The sequence below is a fragment of the Oncorhynchus tshawytscha genome, linkage group LG19 (assembly GCF_018296145.1).
Source record: "Oncorhynchus tshawytscha isolate Ot180627B linkage group LG19, Otsh_v2.0, whole genome shotgun sequence".
NCBI lineage: Eukaryota > Metazoa > Chordata > Actinopteri > Salmoniformes > Salmonidae > Oncorhynchus > Oncorhynchus tshawytscha.
Genome location: NC_056447.1, coordinates 42,470,312 through 42,486,012, shown reverse-complemented (window position 1 = coordinate 42,486,012; position 15,701 = coordinate 42,470,312). Strand labels below are relative to the sequence as shown.

General features: G+C 44.1%; 1 protein-coding gene across 1 annotated transcript in view; it reads right to left on the bottom strand.

Annotated features, from left to right (window-relative positions):
• Window positions 1-1,405: 1,405 nt before the first annotated feature.
• Window positions 1,406-15,701, bottom strand: part of si:ch211-266k8.4 (carabin) — a 48,301-nt gene continuing 34,005 nt past the window's right edge. The window contains exon 15 of the mRNA XM_024379967.2: window positions 1,406-1,983. Within this exon, the coding sequence (XP_024235735.1) occupies window positions 1,905-1,983 (79 nt within the window). The 3' untranslated portion in view covers window positions 1,406-1,904. The remainder of the gene's footprint in view (window positions 1,984-15,701) is intronic.

Sequence of the window (15,701 nt, the reverse complement as noted above, 5' to 3'; positions counted from 1 at the left end):
ACCTTTGGAAATATGTTTTGTGAAACTGGCTAAAGTTTAAATGTATCATCTAATATGCCACACATGGCCTCATACTGTTACAGTAGATGAGAAAATGATGCAATAACCCATGTCCTGTTTGAAAGCAGGTGAGACAGGAGACATTGGGGGATGTAAACAAAAGTTGCTGACCGCCAAACTCCCACTCTTGCTTCAGGTATGGGGAGCACTTGTGCCCTTGAGCTCTCCACCCCTCTGTCCTGGCCAGGTTCTGAGGACTGCCTTTGACCCTGAACTACCGGGTCAGAGCCATTAGGCTGCGTTTAGACAGGAAGACAGAATCTGATATTTTATTTTCACAAATTGATCTTTTGACCAATCAGATGAGCTCTGAAAAATGTGTGATTGGTAAAAAGACCAATTAGTGGAAAATAAATAGAATCAGGCTTCCTGTCTAAAACGCAGCCTTACAAGGTCAGAGGGTTCACTCAAAGCATTCCTGAGCTTTTAATAGTTCACTACCTTAACTTAGAGCGATAGTGAAATAGCAAGAGAAAAAACAGGAGAGAAGCAGAATGAGAACATGCATCAACACAGAGCAACGCTAGTTAAATCCACCTACTGGAGGGGAAAAGAGAAAAACGCATCAAAATAAAACAGCGCTTTCTTCAGCCAGCCAAATATCGGTGTGTGGGATCAAAAAAGACCTAAAGCACACTCCTCATTCCACAGCTTTTCCAGTTGACTTAGTTTTCCTTGTGAGCTGACAGATTTATAAGAGCACTAAATCACAACAAAACCAGGTTAAATCTGTATTGTTCGTCTGCCAGTCTCTCCACTACAGTGCTTTTCTGACAGTTGCATAAGTAGGGGAAAGTAGAATCTGCCTCTTCCACAAAAGCGTCACACAGCTGTTCCATTAGAGTGAACAATTGTGTGGTTGTTAGTGCTGCCTACATACACCTCAGGTAATTACAGGGGCTGATTTTCACAACATTTGATGACAGAGGCAGATACCCTCCCAAAACACACAACATGATCACCCACAATGTTTGTGCAGTGAAAAGTTTGAGAAAAACATTACAAGATGAGAGCCTCCTCTCGGTCAAACATGTAGGGTCTAGATGTAAATGGATGGTGCACTAGCTGCCTAAAGACATTAGTTCAGACTGGCTGCCATTTATCTAGTCAACATAACTATTTAACTCATTACAGAATCTGTCAAATCCAACAGTAGTGGCACTATCACCACTGTTCATCATAGAATACAAAATGTTACCACTATGTAGAGACGTTAAGTTTCTAATCTCTTGTATAGTTGTATTGAGTTGAGTTTCTCATAAAAAATGTAAACCAAAGAGCAGGCAGTGACGCCACATGTGACCACCCTCAGAAACATTTTAGTGAATAAATGACTGACCATTAGAAGGGTTAATATTTTATTATTTCAAAACAGCTATACAATCAAAACATTGACGTCTCTACGAGTACAAGATATATTAAAACAACAAACAACTCCACTGGAGCGACGTCACAGAAATTCAGGTAGAATTCACAACGAAATATACACTCCCACATGCAGTGCTAAAATATGACACAGAAAATCCCACCTTTAGCCTAGTCGTCGCACCAGAGGGCTGAGTGAAAAGTCACTGTTCTTACTACCCAGCGAGTGCTAAATCGCTGGGTAGCAGTGGTAGGACAAACATTGGAAGGGTGATATGGAGCAATGCCCCATATCAGAAGGCCCTTCCTAGGACAATGATATTCACAACTATGAGCAGTGATTCATCTAAGACATCCAGGGAGGTTGGATCTTGCATGTGATGTTTAAAAAGTTTCCATGGGGACATTACTCTGTAGTCCTCCGTGTTGGGTTGAGGGCATTGTGATAAGAGTACCATCAAGTGCAGGTCCTCCTTTCCTCAGATGAGTTGGGACTCCTGAGTGTTCCTTAAGGGGTTGGTAGTCTTATTCAGGCAGTGACATCTTGATGGCAGTTCCCTATGACAAGTGGAGAGTGAGTGATCAGTAAAAAAAATACATTATCAACCAGTGAAAGAAGATTAAGGACAGGACTGGGGGGGGGGGTGTCGCTGACAGGACTGGGGGGGGGGTGGCGCTGACAGGACTGGGGTGGGGTGTGGCGCTGACAGGACTGGGGGTGGGGTGTGGCGCTGACAGGACTGGGGGTGGGGTGTGGCGCTGACAGGACTGGGGGTGGGGTGTGGCGCTGACAGGACTGGGGTTGTGGCGCTGACAGGACTGGGGGTTGTGGCGCTGACAGGACTGGGGGTTGTGGCGCTGACAGGACTGGGGGGTTGTGGCGCTGACAGGACTGGGGGGTTGTGGCGCTGACAGGACTGGGGGGTTGTGGCGCTGACAGGACTGGGGGGGTGGCGCTGACAGGACTGGGGGGTGTGGCGCTGACAGGACTGGGGGTGTGGCGCTGACAGGACTGGGGGGTGTGGCGCTGACAGGACTGGGGGGTGTGGCGCTGACAGGACTGGGGGGGTGTGGCGCTGACAGGACTGGGGGTTGTGGCGCTGACAGGACTGGGGGTTGTGGCGCTGACAGGACTGGGGGTTGTGGCGCTGACAGGACTGGGGGTTGTGGCGCTGCACCCCTGCTCTTTCAAACGGCATTCAACTGAAGCTAGCCACAAAACATTTTTCTAAGTCTAGATACTGAAAGAGACTGGAGATCTGGTTTGTTGAGCAAACAAGTTATTCTGAAAATGAATTTTTCTAAAATGTTCAGAGTATAAATGTAGACGTGGACAAAACACACGTTGACATCCCGAAACAAAACCGACTGAAAAGACTTGCACTTAAAGTGTTGCGGCTGTTTCTGTAGCCCAATGTTAAAATAAATTGCCCCAGTAAAGGTCAAAGGAATGAGTTGTTTTTTAAAAAGGGCTTTTCAAGTTCCTCCGCAGGGAAAGAAGAGAAAAAAACAAAACAGGAAGAGAGCACTAAAAGCACAGAGCTGCCTGCTGCTGGAGCACTCTCCCTCCTCGGGCTCTAAGAGCACTTTTCATTTCTCACGCAAAAAAAGACTCCACACCAGGCTTCTGTATGGAACCTTCAATGCCCAGATGTCAAAACACCGAGGGGCACAAACAGTCAGAGAGCGGAGGGGGAATGAGACATTTCAGACAGCAACAATGTCCCCCAGACTCCTCTAAAAGATGAACACAATGTCTGTGCGACGTTAATTATCATGACGGTTTAATACTGCTGCATTGGGGGCATTGGTGAAAAAGCTGTGGCGCTAGAGCCTGTGACACTTGGGGTTTGGGTTTCATGTGAAGGTCCGGAGGGGGACTGCAGATGAGGCTCAGTGATGGAGCCTTGAGCTGCTCGCAACAGGTCTCCTAGGAAACCATGCAGTGGGAGCTGGATTACAGAACATCACAGGGCCCGAAGTACTACTACAACTCTGCCCCAGAGGAGTACTCTAGTCCTCCACATTAATGAACATAGACAACTGTATTATACTGTAGCCTCATTTAAAATCACTTCATGAAAAGCATAGTCTGATATGGCCTTGATCATGCTATATTTAGAGCTAATCTGATAAAGAATTAAGGACACACACACACACACACACACACACTCACACTCATACATACAGCTAAACATCCCCAGAGTGGTGATGGAGACATGCATAACAGCACATGCACCAAGCGCCATACACGTCGGGATTAAAATCTTTAACGTTACAATGCCTTTTTCAAATATTGTCACCCCATTATTGAGCTCTAGCCCCCCCCCCTCCCCCAATGTAGTAAAAACATCTTAATTTGAGGTGATAAAAAGTCTGGTGTTTTTATGTGGCCTGCAGTGTGCTGAACAGCTGCTGCCCATCGCATTAGGCTAGCTGTCATTGTCAGAGCCGATTAAGTCTGATAGAGCCGGAGAGGTTGGTCCAGTCTAAATCAGGGCCGATTTCAAGTTCATAACCATCGGAAATCGTTTTTTTTGGACACCGATTTGGCTGATTTTCTTTTACACCTTTATTTAACTAGGCAAGTCAGGTAAGAACACATTCTTGTTTTCAATGACGGCCTAGGAACAGTGGGTTAACTGCCTTGTTCAGGGGCAGAACGACAGATTTTTTACCTTGTCAGCTCGGGGGACCCAATCTTGCAACCTTACAGTTAACTAGTCCTCTCATTGCCAACAAAGGGTATAGAACAAAGTAATGAGATAAACGTTTGTTATTGACCAAATACTTATTTTCCACCATAATTTGCAAATAAATTCATTAAAAATCCTACAATGTTATTTTTTTCTCATTTTGTCTCATAGTTGAAGTGTACCTATGATGAAAATTACAGGCCTCATCTTTTTAAGTGCACAATTGGTGGCTGACTAAATACTTTTTTGCCCAGTGATAATAAAATATAACTCCAGAAGATATCTTATCGGAGTTCAGCATAACCTTGTAATGTCAGAGGTTGCTACGGCACACACAAAGTCTTACATGCGTCAAAAGAACCAGAGGACTCGAAAGAGTGCCACAATGAGGAGCAAATATTGCATCTTGCTGTGAACAAAGCCACCTTTGTCAGTGATACCGAGAGGCCTTTTCTAGCGCAACACTGGCCGTGTGGGACCTGGACGTGAAAGCCTGTGAATGGCTGGGTGAGAGTGCAGTAGAGCGATCACAGGTGCTGATGGCAGGGCTACAGGTGAAACAGACCTGTGGCGATCAGATGCAATCCTTCACACCCATATTAACTTTCAGCTCCTGGGACCTCTATGAAGGATTATCAGAGCAGAATCTATGCTGCATGTGAAAGTCTACTACTCTAGATTAGTGTGCTAAGTTGATATACTGAGATCAACATTACAACAGGATCTGGTTTAGCTACAACGCCAAGAAATTCCTTTGCCAAGAAAATAATTTGAAATCCATATAATGTGATTGACATTCAAACTCCATTAACAATGGCTACTTGCTCTACTGAAGCATTTAGGCTAGCTGTCATGTAGCAGAATGGTGGTTTCTACAGTTCTCCTACAGCCACGAGGAGAGCGTCACCACTTTGGACAAAGGGGGCAATTTTTGTCTTTCTGCTCAAGCAGACACCCAGCATGCATCATTTAAATTCAATTTCACTGCAGCAGAAACCACAAAAGGGAGGGGACTTTCACAAAATCTTTTCCTGGTCAATGAATGACTCAGCAGTAGGACTTTCCCACAATAGCTAAATAAAGGCATATATACACAAACACACATATTTGATCATTCTTGTCCCTTTGGAGGGGGAGGGGTGGTCTGTTCGGTTGGAATGAGTTCTCATGATACAGCAAGTAAGACACCTATGGACAAAGGTTGGTCTATAAAAATAAATACTGCACTCACTAAGTCGCTCTGGATAAGAGTGTCTGCTGAGAATACAGGTGTGCTGCCTGGGACAAAGGTATTGGTAGGTCGAGGACCTTTAAGAGGGTCTCTACCTTAACTGCTGCTCTGACTAACCTGCAGGCCATTGACACTTTGATCATGTTCTTGAAGGGATATTTAACTCTTATCCAACAAGGTCCAGAGCATGATGGTTTTCTGTTCTACCTGATAATTAATTGCACCTACCAATGGAAGAAAAAAACCTGTGAAACTGGCTTTGAGGTCGAGAGTTGGATTGAGGGTTCTAGACAGACAAGTGGGTGTGATATTCAACATGCTCTTCCATTGTAGTCTTACAAAGTATTGGTAAGAAGTTATTAAAGAGTCAATTCAATAAATGTTTCTTCTCTTCTTGTCTGTTAAACTAGGAATCTAAACCTACAGTAGACAATTTATTGGATTACTTATCCATCTGTGACATCCACATTGCAAAGCTTCACATGGAATCATGTTTCCCAAGCATGTGCACTGTCTGGATTTCCCTCTGTTCCTAGTCTCCACGGAAACACTAGCCAGTCTGAACAGCAGACCAATGCTGGGAAATCAGAAGTGATGTCATGAAAAATTAAAGGCAACTGTTGTATACAGTGTTACGGGAGCATGGCGGTGGAGGCTAAGAGTATACATGTCCATAAAATGCTATTAGTTTGTTTAATCATTGCTTTTACTCTTGACAAACAGCTCTGGTAGTCCTGGGCAGTTTGCATCATCTCAAAACAAATATTCCCATTGAGCTCCACTGAAATATATGCAAAATAGCTGGCGCTCTGGTCATAGATCCCATGCCCCATTTCCCTTTGTTGTTGGTTACATAAGCCTTACACCTGAACAAATAACTACTGAACCACACACAGTGAGTGATCAGGTTCAGAGTTAAAGCATGTTCAGCAGCATATCACTACTGAGTCACCCTGCCAGCCATGTCCTAATCTGGTCCCAGTAGACCTGTACGGTCTCTCCTCCCTCAGTGCTCAGAGGGGAGGGAGGAGACGGGCACCCACCTCTCTGAACAGCAGCATATCACTACTGAGTCACCCTGCCAGCCATGTCTACTGGGACCAGATTAGGACCTGTACTGGGACACCCACCTCTCCACCTCTCTGAACAGCAGCATATGGCCGTATCCAGTTGCGACCCATCATTCAGGGCAGTTTTGAGCCCCACATTTTTTGCAAAAGATAAATAAATACAGGCTTTCCTGTTTTGCATCTTATTTTGGCATTAATGTGTCACATATCAGTTTGCAAACAATGTAAAAGAGATATATAATTGAGTTAATAAAGCCGCATACAAACATGGTCTCTGTTGTTTTCTTGAGTAAGGCAGCTCCAAAATGCAGGTGTTTCAGCCTAGCTCAGTGCTTTCTGTGGTGGTGGTGCAACCCAGCAGAAAATACAGAGCATTGCGCCATGATTGGCTCAGTGTTCAGTCACTTATGAGGACATTACGTCACCGCCAAGTCAAAGGGTAGAGCTAGAAAATGCAAGCCCCTTGGGTGCTGCCATATAGTTACATTAGAGGTGCCCACCCAAGAAGGCTCAAGGTCATTGGCCACAGATTACATCAAATCACATATCTACAGTAGCTTTGATTGGACTGATAATGTCAACATCATACTTTCAAAGTCATAGCTAGCAATTATCATCATGAAGTCTAAGATTAAGGGTCTCTTTTCCTAGTTTGCTGGCCATGCTGTCAATGAAGCATGATTTGTGCCACGCTCAAAACAACTGCTAACTCAGAACTGCAAATCTGAGTGAGTTCAAGACAACTGGGAACTCGGGGGGGGAAAAACAAATACATTTTGAAATGTCATTAGCAGTATGGCAGTATGGCTGGTGGCATTGTCATGCTGGAGGGTCATGTCAGGATGAGCCTGCAGGAAGGGTACCACATGAGGGAGGAGGATGTCTTCCCTGTAACGCACAACGCTGAGATTGCCTGCAATGACAACAAGCTCAGTCCGATGATGCTGTGACACACCGCCCCAGACCATGACGGACCCTCCACCTCCAAATCGATCCCAGTCCACAGTACAGGCCTCGTGTAACGCTCATTAAAATCAAATCTTATTGGTCACATACACATGGTTAGCAGATGTTAATGCGATTTCACAACATGTCCCTTATTACACACACACACACGCAAAGGAATGAATAAGAATATGTACATATATGGATGAGCAATGGCCGAACGGCATAGGCAGGATGCAGTAGATGGAGTACAGTATATACATATGAGAAGTAATGTAGGGTATGTAAACATTCTATAAAGTGGCATTGATTAAAAGTGACTAGTGATACATTTATTACATCCAATTTTTAATGATTAAAGTGGCTAGAGATTTGAGTCAGTATGTTGGCAGCAGCCACTCAATGTTAGTGATGGCTGTTTAACAGTCTGATGGCCTTGAGAAAGAAGTTGTTTTTCAGTCTTTCAGTCCCAGCTTTGATGAACCTGTACTGACCTTGCCTTCTGGATGACAGCAGGGTGAACAGGCAGTGGCTCGAGTGGTTGTTGTCCTTGATTATCTTTTTGGTCTTCCTGTGACATCGGGTGGTGTAGGTGTCTTGGAGGGCAGGTAGTTTGCCCCTGGTGATGTGTTTTGCAGACCTCACTACCCTCTGGAGAGCCTTGCGGTTGTGGGGGGAGCAGTTGCCGTACTATACAGCCCGACAGGATGCTCTCGATTGTGCATCTGTAAAAGTTTGTGAGTGTTTTTGGTGACAAATTTCGTCAGCCTCCTGAGGTTGAAGAGGCGCTGTTGCACCTTCTTCACCACGCTGTTTGTGTGGGTGGACCAATTCAGTTTGTCTGTGATGTGTATGCCAAGGAACTTAAAATGTACATATTCTCCACCACTCTCCCGTCGATGTGGATAGGGGGCTGCTCCCTCTGCTGTTTCCTGATGTCCACGATCATCTCCTTTGTTTTGTTGATGTTGTGTGAGGTTGTCATCCTGGCACCACACTCCGAGGGCCCTCACTTCCTCCCTGTAGGCCGTCTTGTTGTTGTTGGTAATCAAGTCTATCACTGTAGTGTCGTCTGCAAACTTGATGATTGAGTTGGAGGCGTGCATGGCCACGCAATCATGGGTGAACAGGAGAGGGCTGAGAATACACCCTTGTGGTGATGTTGTTTCCTACCCTCACCACCTGGGGGCGGCCCGTCAGGAAGTCCAGGACCCAGTTGTACAGGGTGGGGTTGAGATCCAGGGTCTCGAGCTTAATGACGAGTTTGGAGGACACTATGGTGTTAAATGCTGAGCTGTAGTCGATGAACAGCATTCTTACATAGGTATTCCTCTTGTCCAGATGTGTTAGGGCAGTGCGCAGCGTGATTACGATTGCGTCGTCTGTGGACCTATTGGGGCGGTAAACAAATTGGAGTGGGTCTAGGGTGTCAGGTAGGGTGGAGGTGATATGATCCTTGACTAGTCTCTCAAAGCACTTCATGATGACGGAAGTGAGTGCCTACGGGGCGAGAGTCGTTTATCTCAGTTACGTTAGCTTTCTTGGGAACAGGAACAATGGTGGCCCTCTTGAAGCATGTGGGAACAGCAGACTGGGATAGGGATTGATTGAATATGTCTGTAAATACACCAGCCAGCTGGTCTGAGCATGTTCTGAGGATGCAGCTAGGGATGACGTCTGAGCCGGTAGCCTTGCGAGGGTTAACACATTTAAATGTTTAACTTGCGTTGGCTGCAGTGAAGGAGAGTCTGCAGGTTTTGGTAGCGGGCCGTGTCGGTGGCACTGTATTGTCCTCTAAGCGAGCGAATAAGCTGTTTAGTTTGTCTGGGAGCAAGACATCGGGGTGCGCGATTTGGCTGGTTTTCCTTTTGTAGTATGTGATTCACTGTAGACCCAGCCACATTCCTCTCATTTCTGAGCCATTGAATTGCGACTGTACTTTGTCTCTATACTGATGCTTAGCTTGTTTGATTGCCCTGCGGAGGGAATAGCTACACTGTTTGTATTCGGTCATGTTTCCAGTTGCCTTGCCCTGATTAAAATCAGTGGTTCGCGCTTTCAGTTTTGTGCGAATGCTGCCATCAATCCATGGTTACTGCATTGGGGAAGGTTTTAATAGTCGCTGTTGGTACAACATTACAGATTCACTTGCTAATAAACTCACTCACCGAATTAGCGTATACATCAATGTTGTTGTTCAATGCTATCCAGAACATATCCCAGTCTACGTGATCGAAGCAATCTTGAAGCATGGAATCAGATTGCTTGGACCAGCGTTGAACAGACCTGAGCACAGGCGTTTCCTGTTTTAGTTTCTGTCTATAGGCTGGGAGCAATAAAATTGAGTTGTGGTCAGATTTGCCGAAAGGAGGGCGAGGGATGGCTTTGTATGTGTCGCGAAAGTTAGAGTAACAATGATCCAGAATTTCCCAGCCCGGGTCGCGCATTCGATATGCTGATCAAATTTAGGGAGCCTTGTTTTCAGATTAGCCTTGTTAAAATCCCAAGCTACAATAAATACAGCCTCGGGATATGTGGTTTCCAGTTTACATAGAGTCCAATGAAGTTATTTCAGGGCCATCGAGGTGTCTGCTTGGAGGGGGGGAGGGGGATGCACACGACTAATTATAATTGAAGAGAATTCTCTTGGTAGATAATGCGGTCGGCATTTGATTGTAAGGAATTCTAGGTCAGGTGAACAAAAGGACTTGAGTTCCTGTATGTTGTTATGATCACACCACGACTCGTTAATCATAAGGCATACACCTCCGCCCTTCTTACCAGAGAGATGTTTGTTTCTGTTGGTGCGATGCATGAAGAAACCAGGTGGCTGTACCGACTCTGGTAACGTATCCCGAGTGAGCCATGTTTCCGTGAGACATTCCTTCGACGATAAACGCGAATCTGACCATCACCCCCGGTGAGACAAAACCATGACTCGTCAGTGAAGAGCACTTTTTGCCAGTCCTGTCTGGTCCAGCGATGGTGTGTTTGTGCCCATAGGCGACGTTGTTGCTGGTGATGTCTGGTGAGGACCTGCCTTACTACAGCCTCGCTCAGCCTATTGCAGACAGTCTGAGCACTGATGGAGTGATTGTGCACGTGGTGTAACTCGGGCAGTTGTTGTTGCCATCCTGTCCCACAGGTGTGATGCTCGGATGTACTGATCCTTTGCAGGTGTTGTTACACGTGGTCCGCCACTGCGAGGGCGATCAGCTGTCCGCCCTGTAGTGCAGTCTTAGACGTCTCAGTATGGACATTGCAATTTATTGCCCAGGCCACATCTGCAGTCCTCATGCCTCCTTGCAGCATGCTTAAGGCACTTTCACGCAGATGAGCAGGGACCCTGGACAACTTTCTTTTGGTGTTTTTCAGTAGAAAGGCCTCTTTAGTGTCCTAAGTTTTCATAACTGTGACCTTAATTGCCTAACGTCCGTTCCACGGGTGCATGTTCATTAATTGTTTATGATTCATTGAACAAGCATGGAAAACGGTGTTTAAACCCTTTACAATGAAGATCTGGGAAGTTATTTGGATTTTTACAAATGATCTTTTAAATAGAGTGTCCTGAAAAAGGGGTGTGTCTTTTTCCCCAGTTTATGATGACTACATTGATTTGGGGTTGAGTTTCCTCAGCCAGTGTGTTACATGTGCAAAAGTATTAAATCTCACAACTCGATGAAACCGTCACTCTTGCGCAGACATTTGGAAAATAAGCCACAGGAGTTTGAGTGAGAATTAAGACAACTTTCGAGTAGTAAGACAAGTATGGAGGGCAACATATACTATTAAAAAGAAGGGGCTAGAAGCATTTTCTATATAGCGAGCTACCGAGTGGCTAGGACAGGCATGCCCCGTACTATTGTGTAGGACCTAATTCTTTCTGCTGCTGCAGATATGGCTGGGACAATGCTGGGGGAAAAGGCCCCAAAAAACTAGACAGACAATGCCTTCATCAAACAACACTGTTCCACAACGCACCAGTTTCATGGCAGGAGATATTTTGAAGCCAGTAAATTCTATGCCTTACAGCTGAATGAGTCAACAGACGTGGCGGGCCTGGCACAACTCCTGGTGGTATGTCCATTACGTTTATGTGGGGTCAATTAAGGAAGACATCCTCTTCTGGAAGCCAGGACAACAGGAGAGGATATTTTTAAAGTACTGGACAGCTTGTGACATCAAATGGACTTTGGTGGTCAAGATGTGTTGGTATCTGTACTGATGGTGCAAAAGCCATGACAAGGAGACATAGTGGACTGGTAACGTGCCTGCAAGCAGTTGCTCCCGATGCCACTTGGGTACACTGCAGCATCCACCGAGAGGCTCTTGCTGCCAAGGGAATGCCTGACAGCTTGAAAGACGTTTTGGACACTACAGTGAAAATGGTTGACTTTGTTAAAGCAAGGTGCCTGAACTCTCGTGTATTTTCTGCACTATGCAATGATATGGGCATCGACCATGTAACGCTTTTACAACATACAGAAGTGCGCTGGTTATCAAGGGGAAAAGTATTGACCTTTTTTTTTTAAATTGAGAAACTAGCTTAAAGTTTTCTTTACTGACCATAATTTTCACCTGTCTGACCGCTTGCATGATGACGAGTTTCTCACACGACTGCCTATCTGGGGGATGTTTTTTTCCCTCACCTGACTGATCTAAATCCAGGATTACAGGGACTCTCCACAACTATATTCAATGTGTGGGACAAAATTGAGGCTATGATTAAGAAGTTGGAGCTCTTCTCTGTCTGCATTAACAAGGACAACACACAGGTCTTTCCATCATTATGATGTTGTGTGCAATTTCTTAAATTTAATTAGGCAAGTCAGTTAAGAACAAATTCTTATTTTCAATGATGGCCTAGGATCAATGCTCTAACCACTAGGCTACCTGCCGCCCCAAATGAACAAGCTTACAGACAATGTCAAATGTGATATAGCGAAGCACCGTAGTGCGGGTGTGCAATTATGCAGGTACTTTCCCAAAATGGATGACAAACAACTGGATTCATTATCCCTTTCATGCCCTGCCTCCATTTCACTTACCGATATCTGAACAAAAATTGAAATTGAAATTGCAACATGCGTTTCTGTGAAAATTGAATTTCTGGATAGGCTGCTCTCAGAGTATCCTGACACTGATGCCCTTTGCAACCACGTACCTATGTGAGAGTGGATTCTCGGCTCTCACTAGTATGACAACTAAATACAGGCACAGACCGTGAGTGGAAAATTATTTAAGACAGACCCTCTCCAATACAAACCAACATTGCAGAGTTATGTGCATCCTTTCAAGCACACCCTTCTCATTAACCAGTGGTGAGTAATTCACAATTTCCGATGAACAAATTAGGTTTTATATGCAAGATAGTTAAAGTGCAAAATTATTTGATTATATTATTATTTGTGCCCTGGTCCTATAAGAGCTGTCACTTCCCATGAGCCGGGATGTGTGAAGTGACAGAGGGGTGCTAGAGGGGGTATGCAGCTGCAGGTTGAATGTTTGAAGGTGTACGGGACTATAAAAAGTTTGGGAACCATTGTTCTTGAGCTACGACCTGAAGATCACGGACGTCATCATGATTCAACTTTTTTTAATACATATAAAAATATTTTAAAAGTTGAGTTCCCAGTTGTTTTGAAAGTGCCATAAATCCAGAGAATGGCAGATTTTTATGAAAGTTTGATGACAAAATTTGCCCACGAGGGACCGCCACGCCACCTTCATGTTCACGTGAGAACAAGGTGAGTCCAAAAATGTCTTGTATGCTGTTGCATAAATTATGTAATATGCCAGGTAAATATGTATTCCGTAGCTAAGAAAGTATTACTAAGTGTGCCTCACCCTAATAATTTGGTCTATTTTCACCTCATGTTCTGACTTGGTGGTGCAATTGTAGCCTATAAAACAGTTTTTTTTTTTTTTAATTTAATCATCAAGCTTTCATTGTCTGCTTATATGAGGTGGCAGGTAGCCTAGTGGTTAGAGCGTTGGACTCGTAACTGAAAGTTTGCGAGATCGAATCCCTGAGCTGACAAGGTAAAAATCTGTCGTTCTGCCCCTGAACAACAGTTAACCCACTGTTCCTAGTCCATAATTGAAAATAAGAATTTGTTAACTTACTTGCCTAGTTAAATAAAGGGTTAAAAAATATATATATATATATATAAATAAATAAATAAAATATATCCCTTTATTTATCCTACGGTTCTGACTTGGTGTACAGGGAGAACACAGTAAAACACTGTGCATGTTCTGAATTCTGTTGCTGTAAATTTTGTCATTGCTCGCTCATTAATGTCTTAAACGAAATTACGCTTATCTGCTTGTCGTCCTCTTATGCCATAGTTTAACCATCTGAATTGTCAGTATAAAACACATTTGTTTAAGCAAGTCAGCCTTTTCAGCCATGTTTTTTTAAAGGCAATAAATGAGGCTGAAGAAACTGTTTCTCTGCCAGACAAGATTACGCTGACAGCCAGGTATAGCAGTGGTAAAGTGTTGGGACTCCGCTGTTGGGACAGCTTTATGTTGGCTCTAACAGTTTGTGGGCACCATTTGTCACCGTTATAGTGCAATTCATGTATTGTTTAGTGTTGTGTAGTGGCTTTGTTGGCATGCATCTCACGTTTGAAATTTTGCCCCACCAAGATTTACATGCTAAAATCACCACTGGCCATATCATGACACACATACACTGCTCTTCCCATGCATCAACACTGTGCCTCTCTAAAGGGATATCCTACAGTATGTTTCATAATCCCCCTCCAAGTCCCATACAAACATACAGTTGAAGTCGGAAGTTTACCTACACTTAGGTTGGAGTTATTAAAACTTTTAAATAGACCTCCACAAATCTGGTTCATCCTTGGGAGCAATTTCCAAATGCCTGAAGGTACCACGTTCATCTCTACAAACAATAGTACGCAAGTATAAACACCATGGGACCACGCCGCCGTCATACCGCTCTGGAAGGAGACGCATTCTGTCTCCTAGAGATGAACATACTTTGGTGCGAAATGTGCAAACCAATCCCTGAACAACAGTAAAGGACCCTGTGAAGATGCTGGAGGAAACAGGTACAAAAGTATCTATATCCACATTCAAACGAGTCCTATATCGACATAACCTGAAAGGCCGCTCAGCAAGGAGAAGCCACCGCTCCAAAACCATCATAAAAAAGCCAGACTACGGTTTGCAACTGCACATGGGGACAAAGATCATACTTTTTGGAGAAATGTCCTCTGGTCTGATGAAACAAAAATAGAACTGTTTTGCCATAATGACCATCGTTATGTTTGGAGGAAAAAGGGGGAGGCTTGCACAAGCCAAAGAACACCATCCCATCCGTGAAGCACGGGGATGGCAGCATCATGTTGTGGGGGTGCTTTGCTGCAGGAGGGACTGTTGCACAAAATAGATGGCATCATGAGGAAGGAAAATTGTGTGGATATATTGAAGCAACATCTCAAGACATCAGTCAGAAAGTTAAAGCTTGGTCGCAAATGGGTTTTCCAAATAGACAATGACCCCAAGCATACTTCCAAAATTGTGGCAAAATGGCTTAAGGACAACAAAGTCAAGGTATTGGAGTGGCCATCACAAAGCTCTGAACTCACCCCAACAGAAAATTTGTCGGGCAGAACTGAAAAAGCATGTGCGAGCAAGGAGGCCTACAAACCTGACTCACTTACACCAGCTCTGTCAGGAGGAATGGGCCAAAATTCACCCAACTTATTGTGGGACGCTTGTAGAAGGCTACCTGAAACATTTGACCCAAGTTAAACAATTTAAAGGAAAAGCTACTAAATACTAATTTAGAGTGTCTGTAAACTTCTGACCCACTGGGAACGTGATGAAAGAAATAAAAGCTTTAAAAAAATCACTACTATTACTCTGACATTTCACATTCTTAAAATAAAGTGGTAACTGACCTAAGACAGGGAATTGTTACTAGGATTAAATGTCAGGAATTGTGAAAAACTGAGTTTAAATGTAGTTGGCTAAGGTGTATGTATGTACACTTCCGCCTTCAACTGTACACAGTGATGTGGTTGGGGCTGACTAACTAGTCAGTGAGGCAAACAAGTGTGCCAGTCTATGGCACTTGTGTCTTTGTTAAATTTAAACAGACAGTTATAGCTGTCGCACATATTTTGCTTGTCATTTCATGAATAAAGTTAGTCTTAAATATGTCAACTGTATTTACGTAATTCAATTGCTTTTGTTGGAGAGGGATGGTTTACTTGTCTTATTTACATACACCCGTTAAGTCACAAAACCACAAAACAATGTGAATGAACCGGAAGCACAACTTGTTCAGTCATGAAA